The sequence below is a fragment of the Euwallacea fornicatus genome, chromosome 33 (assembly GCF_040115645.1).
Source record: "Euwallacea fornicatus isolate EFF26 chromosome 33, ASM4011564v1, whole genome shotgun sequence".
NCBI classification, from domain to species: Eukaryota; Metazoa; Arthropoda; class Insecta; order Coleoptera; family Curculionidae; genus Euwallacea; species Euwallacea fornicatus.
In genome coordinates, this window is record NC_089573.1 from 2,383,413 (window position 1) to 2,396,159 (window position 12,747).

At 32.6% G+C, this 12,747-nt stretch overlaps 1 protein-coding gene across 2 annotated transcripts in view; it reads right to left on the reverse strand.

The window, feature by feature from the left end:
- The window catches only part of Utx (Utx histone demethylase), a 78,074-nt gene extending 65,930 nt beyond the window's left edge, over window positions 1-12,144 (reverse strand). The window contains exons 1-4 of one of the 2 annotated variants that reach the window (XM_066299287.1): window positions 11,910-12,144; window positions 11,787-11,853; window positions 11,566-11,728; window positions 11,399-11,510 (exon numbers count right to left, since the gene is read on the reverse strand). In XM_066299287.1, coding sequence (XP_066155384.1) covers window positions 11,399-11,510; window positions 11,566-11,728; window positions 11,787-11,853; window positions 11,910-11,995 — 428 coding nt within the window. In that variant the 5' untranslated portion in view covers window positions 11,996-12,144. Of the gene's footprint in view, window positions 1-5,289; window positions 5,850-11,398; window positions 11,511-11,565; window positions 11,729-11,786; window positions 11,854-11,909 lie in introns of those variants that run through there. The other variant, XM_066299288.1, reaches the window with a different exon arrangement.
- Window positions 12,145-12,747: the final 603 nt, after the last annotated feature.

A 12,747-nucleotide genomic window follows, 5' to 3' on the forward strand; every position in this document is an offset into this window, starting at 1 on the left:
ATGACCGCACAGCTACCTGCTGTCCAAACTATTCTTGACCGGCTATCAATGCCTTCGGCTCTGCTTTTTCTTTGTTATTTGGACGCAATAATTAGGTATTCGCCGCGAATTAGGCGAATACGTTCCCCTATACATGTTTTTCAAATCAGTCTTTTAAACGCGATAAACATAGAACTTTTATGGCTTAAGACGTCCGTCAATGCTATAAATTACTTGACAAGAGTGCGGGTTGGGCCCTGTAGCAGCTGCAAGGTATTACACACGAGTACTACTATATATATACACAAGTATACCTCTAACTTTTCAATATGTACCAGTAGCAAAGCCCTTACGGCTAGCGACTACCTTATAAGTATTATTTAATGTTTTAATTACTTGCATCTATTGCTTCTGATAACATTCATGACCATCAAAGTAGTAGTTCAACGACTCAGTGACGTAAATGAAACACACGTCCTTGTGGTCTGCCAAGAGAGATCTCCTGCATCCCAACGACTATTTTTGACAAAACGCATATCTGTATGTGTGCAGTTCGTGAGGTATTTTAAGAGACCTTGTCTGCGACAATTTGGCTCCTGCTCAGGTAATAATGAGTTTTGGAAGCTATTTTTGCCTAAAGCAAATACCGCCTCTTGATTTTTATTAATATTTTCAGTAACTAGTATACCTAGAGGGATTTTTCGGTTTGAGCCCACATACTTTGTTAAATTTCAAATATTTTCAAGATTGCAATACGAATTAAGTGGCGTTCCCTAACCAATATCACCAAACAACTATTAAATCCGACCTCAAAAATTTCCCTTAAGCACCAAATTGGAACGAATTCCTTAAAAAACTGTGAGTTATTAAAAAAAAAAATCAAAAATCAAATAAAAGTTTAACACGCTGTAATTTGGTTAATAGCGGTTTGCGAACCAGGGTTCATAACTCAAATCATCTTATTTTTATGTAAGTTATCTTCCATTACTCATGTACTATTACTTAAGGACAACCCTATGTACTGAGCAGCAGCACAAAGTTGGGCCATCTTTTAGTTCACTCTGTAAAAAATACAATTAAGAAACAGTCCATCTGCAAGGGGAGTCGTCGGATGCCTTCGACATGTGTACTCTTTAAGGAAACACCTAAGCATGTATTTTCTTAATTTTTTTTCAGTAGTGATTAACCCAAATAACAAATTTGCATATATAAATTTGGTCCTTCGATCTGTTATTATTTATATATGGTTTTTCTGTTGGTTATCGTCACCCTCGGTTCTTTTAGTGGCTCTGTTTTCGACTTGCCCCTTTCTACTACCTGTACTTCCTGTAGATCTTCAAACAATTGTTCAATTACAGATTTTTACTGGCAACTCATATCTCTTCACGACTGTTAATAATTTCCGGAGTCTTATCTTCTATTTCAATTACCACCGTTTCTATAATCTCTTGCCTTCCATCAGCCTTCTCCTTTTTTAGTGTACATTTCTTCTGCATTCTCTTGTTAGTAACTCTTCAATTAATTACTACACGTTCCTGTATTTCAATTGATAGCTCTGGAGTCACATATTGCGGCTTTTCTTCCCTAATCTCGATTTCGTGCGTAGTCACAGTTTCTTCAGGCTTCTACCTTCAATTTCTGTAGTGATATAATCTCGGTTATTCCTTTTGACTTTCTTCTTTACTCCTCTATTATGCAGAGTAGTTTATACTATTTGTTTAGAAAATGCATTTCCTAAACAAATATTAGAAACTACTCTGAATGATGTATACACAACGTAGATGGGCAACTAATCTATTCTGTGTACTACATCTGTATTCATTAACCAAAACTGTAACAATAGTTTTAGCGGTTTGGCCAACTTCCTGTGTAGTGACTATTTCAGTAGTTTCTTCTTCATTTCCAGTTATTTTCTTAATTCCTTGTTTCTCTATAATATTAGAATGTATCACATCTTCATTGATCACAGTACTCTGATGTATTTCTTCTGATAGAATAAAATTTAAATTGTCGTGTTCAAATATTTCTGCAATAATTTATGAATTGAACAATTATCCTACCTTAGTCACATCACGGACATTGCCATTACTCCATAGATGACACTCTTCATTTTGATTTAAAAAATATATAGTGTAATGGTTTTATCTTTAATAGTTTTCATGCAAATGGTAACAATAGTTTCTCTTATAAAAAAGAAACAAGAATTTTGTTCCATTAGAATATGGTACTAGACAAAGGAAATCGTTGAACTCATGCAAATATTATGGATCATAAATTCATAATTGACTTCCTTGATTATTAATTTTCACGCCACCGAAGAGTTTCAACACGAATTTGCTTTCTGTCACAGGTTAAATTAGAACATACCGAGTTTTGCACCTGAAACATTCAATTTGAACATTCACTTTAAGTTCTTAGTTTTTGGACCATTATTTGCATGGAAACTTAATACCTTCCATACAAGTACAGTCCTCGAATTCATCCTCATTATGGTAACCCTACAAGTCAATCTCAGAAGTTCTTGGCAGTCGCATTTTATTAATAAAAACTGCAACCACAAACCTACAAAGCGCTGAATAATGTAACTGTATTCATGGTCAGACAGGTCAACGGCCGAATTACTTCTCGTTTAGGTCATATTATTTATTGTTATAAAACTGATATCATTAAAAATAATTCAGTAGATTATTATACAAGTTTGTGATTTTTACTGTTAAGTAATCATTCTAATCAAAGAATACTCGGCAAATGCCATATATGTCGAATAATTAACATTCCAGTGGTCCACTGCATAGGTACCTACTGCAACTGCACTAAGGTTTTTTGCAATAGTTAGTAACAAAAGGAGGTCAAGCCATTTAAATGGCAAACAATGCATTTCCTCGTCCCAGTTTAGTGGCGCAATATTAAAATACTGCTAAGATTGCAAAGCGATAAATAATAGTGTGCCGGACTTAAGGGCTGTTTGTTGTCTATAATAATCAATTTGATTTATTAAGAGAACCTCAAGTGATATACTGAAGCAATAAAGGTGCCACTGCAATGCTGTTTTGTAATAAGAAGGGGTCAGTTCATAATGTTGCCAGTTGAAAGAAGAGTCATTATACAGTAATAGCAACAGACTTGGAATAGATTGGGTGAATAACCCCTCCGCTGAATTAGACAGACCGTATCGATTGACAGTGATAACAGTACAACGTCCCCTTTATAACTAACGTGTGCATAACGCCGAAATTTTACTGTCTGAGAGCGTTCCCTCTACATCAGACGCTTTATATAGCTCCCAGTTTAACGTCCTGAAAATGTTAACTAAAATCGACGCTATGGCCTAATTCAGATATGTTTGCGTGGTGTCGCAGCTTTAATGAAATTCCGGAGTATTTCAGATAGCTAGTACCCATAAAAATTAATTATGAGAAAATTCTTGTGTGCAAAAGGGTGAATAATTGACGATTAGCCCATACATGCTCATATAGGGGCTCCTAGGCTGATAACAATCTCTTGTTATATGCATGTAGATACTTGCTTTACTTCCTTACTTTGACATGCAATGGCATCCACCTGGAAGAATTTTTGGAACTTGCTTTAATTCTATTCAGCATTCTTGTGATAGTTTCACGATACAACCAAAAGTACCACGAGGTTTGGGTAATGGTAAAAGTTTTGGAACTAAATTATTTGCAAGTAAAGAATATGTTCCTAATGAAAGATAATTTGTTTGTAGTTCTATTTTGGGACAAGATAACTATATGAATTAATAAATAGTATTATTTACAAAGTTAAAATTTTAATAACAATTACGAGACTCGGAAAGTTAAAGCTTTGTTTTGTAATGGAGAACATCTGCCGCCTGAAATAAGCAAGATACTACATAGAGTGGAAGTTAAGCAACTACTTTTCTTTAGTATTAGCAGCAAATAATTTACTTAATGTTAAAGGTGGCTCAAATTAGGAAAAATTTTCCTTTTATGTAGACGTTCTAATAAATTTTTTGGAATTCAGAAAATATTTTTCAAAATATATAATGAGCCAACTTGAAACTATAACTTTTTTGACATGCAGATAAAAATTGGGAAATCGAACTTTGTTTTGCAATATAAAGTATCTTAAGCCTGACACAAGTCACATGTTAGACTAAAATTTAAATAAATACTTTTGGTGTGGTATTAGTAACAAATAATATAATTAGGTCATTCAATGGGAAAAATCTCAAGTTAGCAAAAAATTTCTTTCAGTCTCTCTTTTCAAATAAATGCTTTAGAATTCATAATAGGTACAATACTTTTCAAAATATAAGGAAAAAACTGGAATCTCTGATTTCTAAAAGCTATAAATTTATGTTGAAATCGTAAAATTATTCTCTCTGTAACTCATTATATTTGTGAGACTTTGTCAGACAATGCATTTCTTTTTAAATAGTGATGTGGCCATTACAAGGTGTCATTCATATTTAAAATGACAGCAAAAGGCATGTTTGAATCAAGAGGGTTATCAACGGCAAAAAGAAATGTGTTCCAAATTTTCTACATATTTTTAAGAAATTCATCTTTGAAATGAAATCAACTTGTGAGACATCATTACAGAACAGATTTTCTATTTTAACAATACACAAGGGAGATAGGAGTTCTGAAAAGGGGGTTTGAGAAATGATTCTGACTTTGGACGATGATTGATTAACAAATAATTGCCAAAGATGTTAGTTTGGCATCAAGGTATTTATTATAGAACAAATTAAATTATGATGATGAATTTTGCAAAAAAAGACTACACAGGCCAGTACTTAGTAAAAATCCACGTTTTTTCCAATAAAACAGTAGTTCCCGATTTAATATGATGTGAAAACATGTTTTGATAATGCAACAAGTTTTGTTAGGAACGATTAAAAAAAATGAAGCCTAAAGTACAACAAACAAAAACTTGCTAAAACCGGACAAGCAGAAAAAATATATGACCCTTTAACCTAGGGTTATATATGAGTATAGAGATATCCCAATTCATTGATAGGTTAAAAATATCTTTATCTGCATAATATAAATAATGTGCGTATTAATAAAACGACTCTCAGGGGAACGAAAGTGAACTAGTAGGTGGACAATACCAGCTGCATCGTCGATGCAACTGCATAGCTTTCTACTAGTTTGTATATAGACAAAGGTATTTAATAGTGACGTCACGAATTGCGGAACCAACATCACAGGGATGGACGTGAAATATGTCATCGCGGCAATGGCGGATGTTTTCTTCTAATTTAAACATCCGCGGCAAGCGTACTAGATGCTGTATTAGATTAGTTTAATAGATGCGACTTACCATTATAACTAGGTAACAACAGTATCTGCTAATATACATATACAACAAAGGCAGTGATGATGTGTGTAAAGGACGTTCAATATCTAATTTCCTAAATAGAATTGACGTGACATTCGAGGTAAGCACTTCAGTCTCATTCACAAGGTGTGTAAAGAGCACTTGATGGTGTTTCCTAAACACTAAATTCTAGTGAACACTATAAGTGGAAAATAAATAAACAAAAAAACAGTTCACCCGCCTGCGCCAATACAACCGACCCGCACGCCTCTATCCGACTGAAAAAGGAATCACCCTAAATCCACGGTTGATTCAAGGGAACAACGATAAGACGAAGCGCGGGGAGTACCGTTGTTCGGCTTGAACGGTCCTATGTTACGTTTCCTTTCGGTGGATTTTCGCTTGTTGCGCTCGAATACGAACGACCTCTGTCGGTTACGTTCGTGCACTTGCACACAAGCATTGATGGAGTGGGCTCGCCCGCTCTACGTTTTTCTAGGAGCTAAGACCTCTTTTTGATTCGTTCCACTGTTGTCGCGATTTCAGTTTTCCGCTAAAACTCCCATTTCATCGGCAGCTTTTTTCTTCTTTCACTGATCTTCCTCAGGTATCTTATGTATCACTAAAAAGTAAACATATCCTATGATCTACTCAGTAAAAACACACAAGTGTCAATCAAAATCGGATCTACCATTTTTTTCAATTCATTAAAAAAATACGAAAGAATAACTATACCGTAAATAACGACCTCGTTTACTAGGAAAGTGGCCCGAGTTCCAAAAAAAAAACGTATTTCAGAGCATTAACGAAGTGTTAAATGAACATAATTCACAAAATTAGCTGAAACATGCGGAAATTCCACATGGCGTCCATAAGCAAATAATAGTAGCTTTTTACGTGTGATTTGAACTATGTGAAAATAGTTCACCGTAACGTATAAACCTATTAAATATTTAGTAAGTAGAATTAGGAACTTTAAAATTATTTAAATGCGTTTTGTGTATATACATATAATATGGAAGCCTATTATAATCAGAATCGCACTGATACTTTGTATTGTTAGAAGCTGCATGACATAAATCAACGCATCATCATGAACTAATCATTCAAATGCTTGACAAAGTTAGTTTTAAGAAAATATGTTAAATGTTAAATTTTATGTAGTTTTTCTGGGTACATTCGACAAAATGCGATGGGCGGAAAAAAATGGTTGTATCGGTAAGGTATTATTTTACATCCCATCAAGATGGAAGTGACATTCAAGATAGTTATTTTCCACGTCCACACACGTAAAAATAAGCTTTTATACTGGGTTTTGCATATTCAAAGATCTCGGAGGTTTTTGAATTTAGTATAAGAACAATGTGAAAAGTTAATGAACTGCAATAACACTTCGTCACAAGTCTATACTCTGTATTTATTAGATGTACATGTCAAATAATTGAACCTCCAAGCATCACAAATATTTATAAGTAGTAAATTATAATACTTTTTGGTTTTTTCTTATTGCTATTGAGTGTTTTATACTACGATTCGAGAAGCGTCGTCTTTGTTTGTTATCAAGTGAAACTTAACAAAACCAATAAAAATGTAAGAATTATCACCTACAGCGATCATTCTTGGAAATAAAACAATGCGTCATTATTTTTATATATTCAAGATTCCAATACTTCCATGGTCAAGTGTCAAAATGACAAGCAGTTTGTGAAATAACATACTGCAATGGTTTCCGAAAGCAACGTATAAATTTAATTAAATATCAAGGATACTAAAAATTCTGGGATAGGTCAGTTATACATAAGTGCATGTTGAAAAATTATGCTTTTCCCATTATTTTATATTCGCATTGATTTTGATTTAATTTTTGTTAGATTAAAATTTCCATTATTTTTAATTATTATTGTACTTACTCATTGCTTCAAAAATTGCAAAAATTACATTTAACTTTAAACACTAATACGTTAGAAACAATAAAAAACTTCTTTGAATTAAAAACCGAATACAATAATAAAAAATAGGAAATTTTGCTAAAAAAAAATTGTTTTTTTTTTTTAAACTATTTTAGATGTATAGCGCGTAAGACGCGTGAGAGACGTGGCAACACGGCCCGCCTGCACTTGCAGGATTATTACGCAACCATTGCAAAGTTGTATTTACGTGTACATTGTGTGGTTTAGTTAGTCACATGTGTTGTTCAAACCGAACTACACTGTTCGACATCTGGTGTGGACTGTTTTACTTTTTTTAAAAGCAATTTTTGGCTTTTTCGAATATTTATATAAGATAACATTAAATTTTATTCGGTTAGTAGTCTTTAAGTTTACGCTCTTCTAAGTTTATTCAATAAATATGGCTTAATTTCAAAACACACACTTCCCTCTCCACAATTATTTGTGTAACTAGTCCTGTATTTTAAATAAGAGTTTATGCGCTAATCCAACTTCTCTTATGCATTGCAAAACTGAACTAAGCAATTTCTTATCAGATGGTCTCTACAACTGAGTCATGGTCAAGGTCTTTAAAAAGTGACACTTCACAGGTGGTTTAATGGCTTGCTTGCGTGCGACATAAAAGCTTATCGTCATGTATTTGATGTAAGGATATTTCCTAGTTAACTCCCCTAAAAGCACAGCAATTCTTCAAGTTCATGGAAAGGTCTTTTGTATGAGAGTAGAGGCCCACTACCTGAAAGCTTTTATAAATTCAGGTAAAAATAATTACAGATCGGGTCCACCAGACCTGGGATTCGGTCCTTGAGCTTTTAGAAATAGATAATTTACCTCCTGCGAAAACTGGACCGGTTTCTTTCAGTTCAAAAATTTTGGGGTTTTGGCTGCCCCATAACAAACGGTTTATTGTCCTGAATAAAATACATGTACCTGGGTTGAGAAGCCTTGTATCACAATTGGGAGAAAAAAACGCAAAAGCGAAAGTATAGGGCGTATTTTAGTTTGGAAACTTTAATATAATGTTTGAAAAATTAAACGAAAAAGACATAATATGCATACATGCTGCCCTGATTTTATGCCATTACACACAATTTAAAAAACATAATTTAAAGCAAAAAAGTGAATAGTAGGAGATACATACGTAGGTTCGAATCCAGAACTGAACATTTCGAGTATTTTGGTAAAGTACTCCACCTAAATCAATTTTTCGGTATCTAATAGGTTCACAATTTGCTATTTTTTGACATAGGTATTAGTTATTTACAACTTCTTGTTTCACCAGACTTGATGTAAGTTCAGTAGTTTTAACGTAAGGTCCAAATATTTCTACATATTTGGAAAGATCATACAATCCATTATAACGATGTATTATACGTTGATATTTGAATTCAAAACGCCAGTGAAATTGTTTTTTTCTATTAAACAAAATTGCGATATTTTTAGTTTTTATTCTTCATCAAATATATTGCCATACTCATGTCCATTACAAAACTTATCGTTTCGATCCGTGTTTCACAAACTGGACTAATGGGACAATGTACTGCAATAAAAACATGAACAAACAAATGTTGTCATTTTGAAAATTGGAAAAAAAACGACAAAAAAAAACGTTTTGTCGCTATTTTGTATCCAATTATCAACTTATGATACATCATTGTAAAGGAAATTTCATGTCGTTTCCGAATATGTTAAAATATTTAGAACTTCACATTTTATATAGTGAGATTGAATGTACGTATGATTAATCCAGAAGTCGTAAATATCTGTCAAATATGTGCAAAAATGGCAAATTATGAGCAATTACATGACGAAAAATGCAAATTTTAATCTAAAAAAATGAGCAGTAATTTGGGGGGACCACTTTTCAGAAACATACAATATACATATTTATTATTTAATATAGAAAGCTAAGTCGGCGTCAAAGCTTTGATCTTCTCTGCATAATGCCGATAGAACCGGCAGAGATCTGTATTCACACTGATGAAATAAAAACGGTTTCAATGGAAACGTTTTGATTAGTTTTCATGGAAAGCCTTTTTTCAATACATTAACCAACACAAATGAATAAATGGAAACAAATAACATTGTAAAACATACTAAAAAAGCCTGAGACAAATTTTGCTGGAATGCGTTTTCATTTGATTGATACATTTTTGGGTAAAGCGAAACCGTTTTACCCTTCAGAGAAACGGTTTGTTAAGTTACAACATTTAGTAAGTGTGTTTAGGCTGACAAAACGTTTTGATATACTTCGTCCCTCATGACTTGTAATCACGGTTCCTTGTTTTATGCAAAAACGATCCAGCGCACCTGTTTGTCTTTTGAATTGAAAAGTTTTCCTTCTAGTATAACGGTAAAATATGGATATAGAAAACGGGATGCTATTAATGTTAATAGAAACTACACCTGCTTCTTATATCCTCTTTGTAGTAATAGGGTAAAATCAATAACGTCTTCCTCTATTAACTTTCTCTTTTTCCTTTAGTAAAAGCATCTTGTTCTGAATTTATTTTAATTACTAATCATGTATCCATATGTATGATGCTTCAAAACAATTTTGTATAAAACGTTTTATTTCAAGCGGCGTGAGTTTATTTACAAAACCTTTTTATACAGAGTGTTTAAAAAGGACGTGGTAATATTTATGGGGGAGATTTCTCATGTCATTTTATAGAAAAAGTTCTTATAAATTTAGGTCCGGAAGGTATTGTTTCTAAAATACAGGGTGTTAAAATTTTTTTGAATAACGATTTTTAAAAAATAATTTAAATATCTTTTTATTGATTTTTTAAAAACTTTGGTAGCGTTGTTTGTTGTGATAAGGGGCTGATTTGAACCTAACTAGGTTAAAATTATTATGCCTAGTCGAGTGGGGTGGGCTCCACACTATGGCCGAATTTATTGACAGAAAATGTACGTCACTGACTTCACGACGTTCACTGAATGTCGATATTTTTTGAGATGAAACAACTAAAAATACAACTTTTTTGTCTTTTGGATTTTCGTTGTATATTTCTTCATTTACAAGACGAAAAATATAAAAACTATTTTATTGCATGTCCATTTATCATATAAAAACAATTTCAAAAATTTCAAGGGTTTATTCTCTTATTCCTTAAGAATATTTTGTGCTTTGATGATTTTTAACAGGTTTAAACAATTGTTCAAAAAATACTATTTGAATTGCTTTTCAAAAACCGCTATTTAAAAAAATTTTAACACCCTGAGTCTTGGAGTCAGTAAATTTCTGGACCTATGTTTATAGGATTTTTTTCTTTCATAAAATGATCTGAGCAAGGACTTCCTTAAAAGTTGCCACGATTTTTTTAAACATCCTGTATATAAAAACTTACGACATAAAACCTATTTGCCTTTTTAGAGCGCAGTAGGGCATTTTAAAGTTGTCGCTTTTGCTGCTTCCAGCGGGTGCGGGAAGTAAGAGGTAGATGCAGACAATTATTAATAATATATGTATTTGAATTAATATGTCTAAGTCACCTTTCTATGATAAATATATGTGAAATATAAGGCAGCAAAATTTAAGCCAATCTGAGATTGTATAAGATTCTTATGCATTTTCGCCTTCTTTGGCATCATATTTTGTTATTTTTGCGGTGTTTTGTTCAGTTTAATTTTCATATAAATAAAACCATAAAAGAAGTTAAAAGTTCCCACACTTCTATATTGGTTCTTTCACATATTTTATGTTTGTTTGCTGTATAAATGGTTAGAGTGACACTTTTCATAGGTCAAACACCAGATTCGGATTTGTTTAATCACAGATTAATCAAATATAGGTATACTCGCTTTTTTTTCAAGTATTAGAACTATTTTCAATCACTTGTTTTGTCCAGGGGACAAATTAATCGTATTTGTGTGAAAATAACAATATATCTAAAAACTGGTTTTAGTCAAACTGAAAAATCGATATCTTCCATACAACGCCACCTATAGGCCTATTTCAAACCTGAGAAAATTAAAGGCAGAAATCTGTCTTGATCTTGTTACCATTGCAGGAATTAAGAATTTTCATTTTAGAACTATTACGAGTTTACCATGATTTGTAAAATCAAAAAATGTGTAAATATAAATTAATTTCCACTAAAAATATTGCAAGATTATTTCAAACTGGAACCCCAATATAAACAAATAATTTGACTTACCATTGGTAGGCTTTAAAGTGGTAATACACTAATCCCAACCCATACAAGAAAGTTGTGTTTTGCCAGTGGTTTTCTGCTTGAATCTTGTAAAACATCTGATAGGCTGACAGAGCTGAAAATATTAAACATTTTTCAGATTTATGCAATTAAAAAGTTCATATTTTTACCTTTTTGGTACTCCTCGAGCAGCAAATGAAAATGACCAAGTTTGACCCAAGTTTTTGGGTCAATACTGATTTGTTTCTTTTGAAAATTGTTAGGCTCATTTTCATTTTGTTCCTTCTGATGCTTGCGGGCCTGAATTACCATAAGTTGCAGGTATTTTACCGCCTGAAAGCGAAAATTTATTTAAACATTTCACATAACCTTAAATGCTGGGCCACTGTACCTTCTGAACCAAGGCTTTCTTCTTGGCATTTTCGGGCAGATTAAGCAGCAAATATCCATACTGCCGACTGTAATAGTATATGGAGGCTTTATTTATTTGCGTGATATAGACAAAATAACAAACCTGTCAAGCTCAGAAAGGATATGAAGTTCTTGGGCGGTCATAGTAATATCATCCAAATCTTGGGTGTCCCGCATCGGTTTATTCATTTTAATAGGAGGTGTACGGAAAATTGTTCAAGGAAACACACTTAAAAGTTAACAATGAATTGCAGTTCATGAGATTACGGCACTACGATAAGGAAAATAGGGCTATTCAACGAAAGTTGTAGAAATAACCACCATTTTGTTTATAACATTCTAAAATATAATGCAAAAAGAAAAAAAGGAAAACATTATCAGCCCGCGCCATCTATACATCTGAAGTAGAATTAGCTTTCAGAGACCTAATAATCTATTTCTATCTGTATTTATCAGACGTCGTTGAAGTAGTAACACTATACTCTATAATATTAGTTCTATTAAAAAAACAATATTATGGGTTACATCAATGTCAATAGATGTTCGTACTGTCAAAAGAAGATAAACAAATAAATGAGTTTGTTTGTTATTATTAAATTGTTATTAACATAATGATTTTTAGCGAATCTTCTCTATTTTTTGTGCTATGTTTGTAATTCGCTTTTGTTAACTGCTATCTTATTTTTTTTATCCTTAGTAGTGTTACAATTTTCGTTTTAACATTTTGTAAAGTCCTGATCCATAAATTTCCAATAAATTGTTGCCCTATACTCAATTCTGAAACCACCCCGGTATTTAAGTAACACTGTGAGTTGTATTATAACTGATGCTATGTATATAAATATGACTTTACTATATATCTCAAGTGGCCCTTTATTGTAACTCTTTTCTTTCAATTTAAGTATTAGATCTTTCAGTGTCAACAATTATATGAAACAATC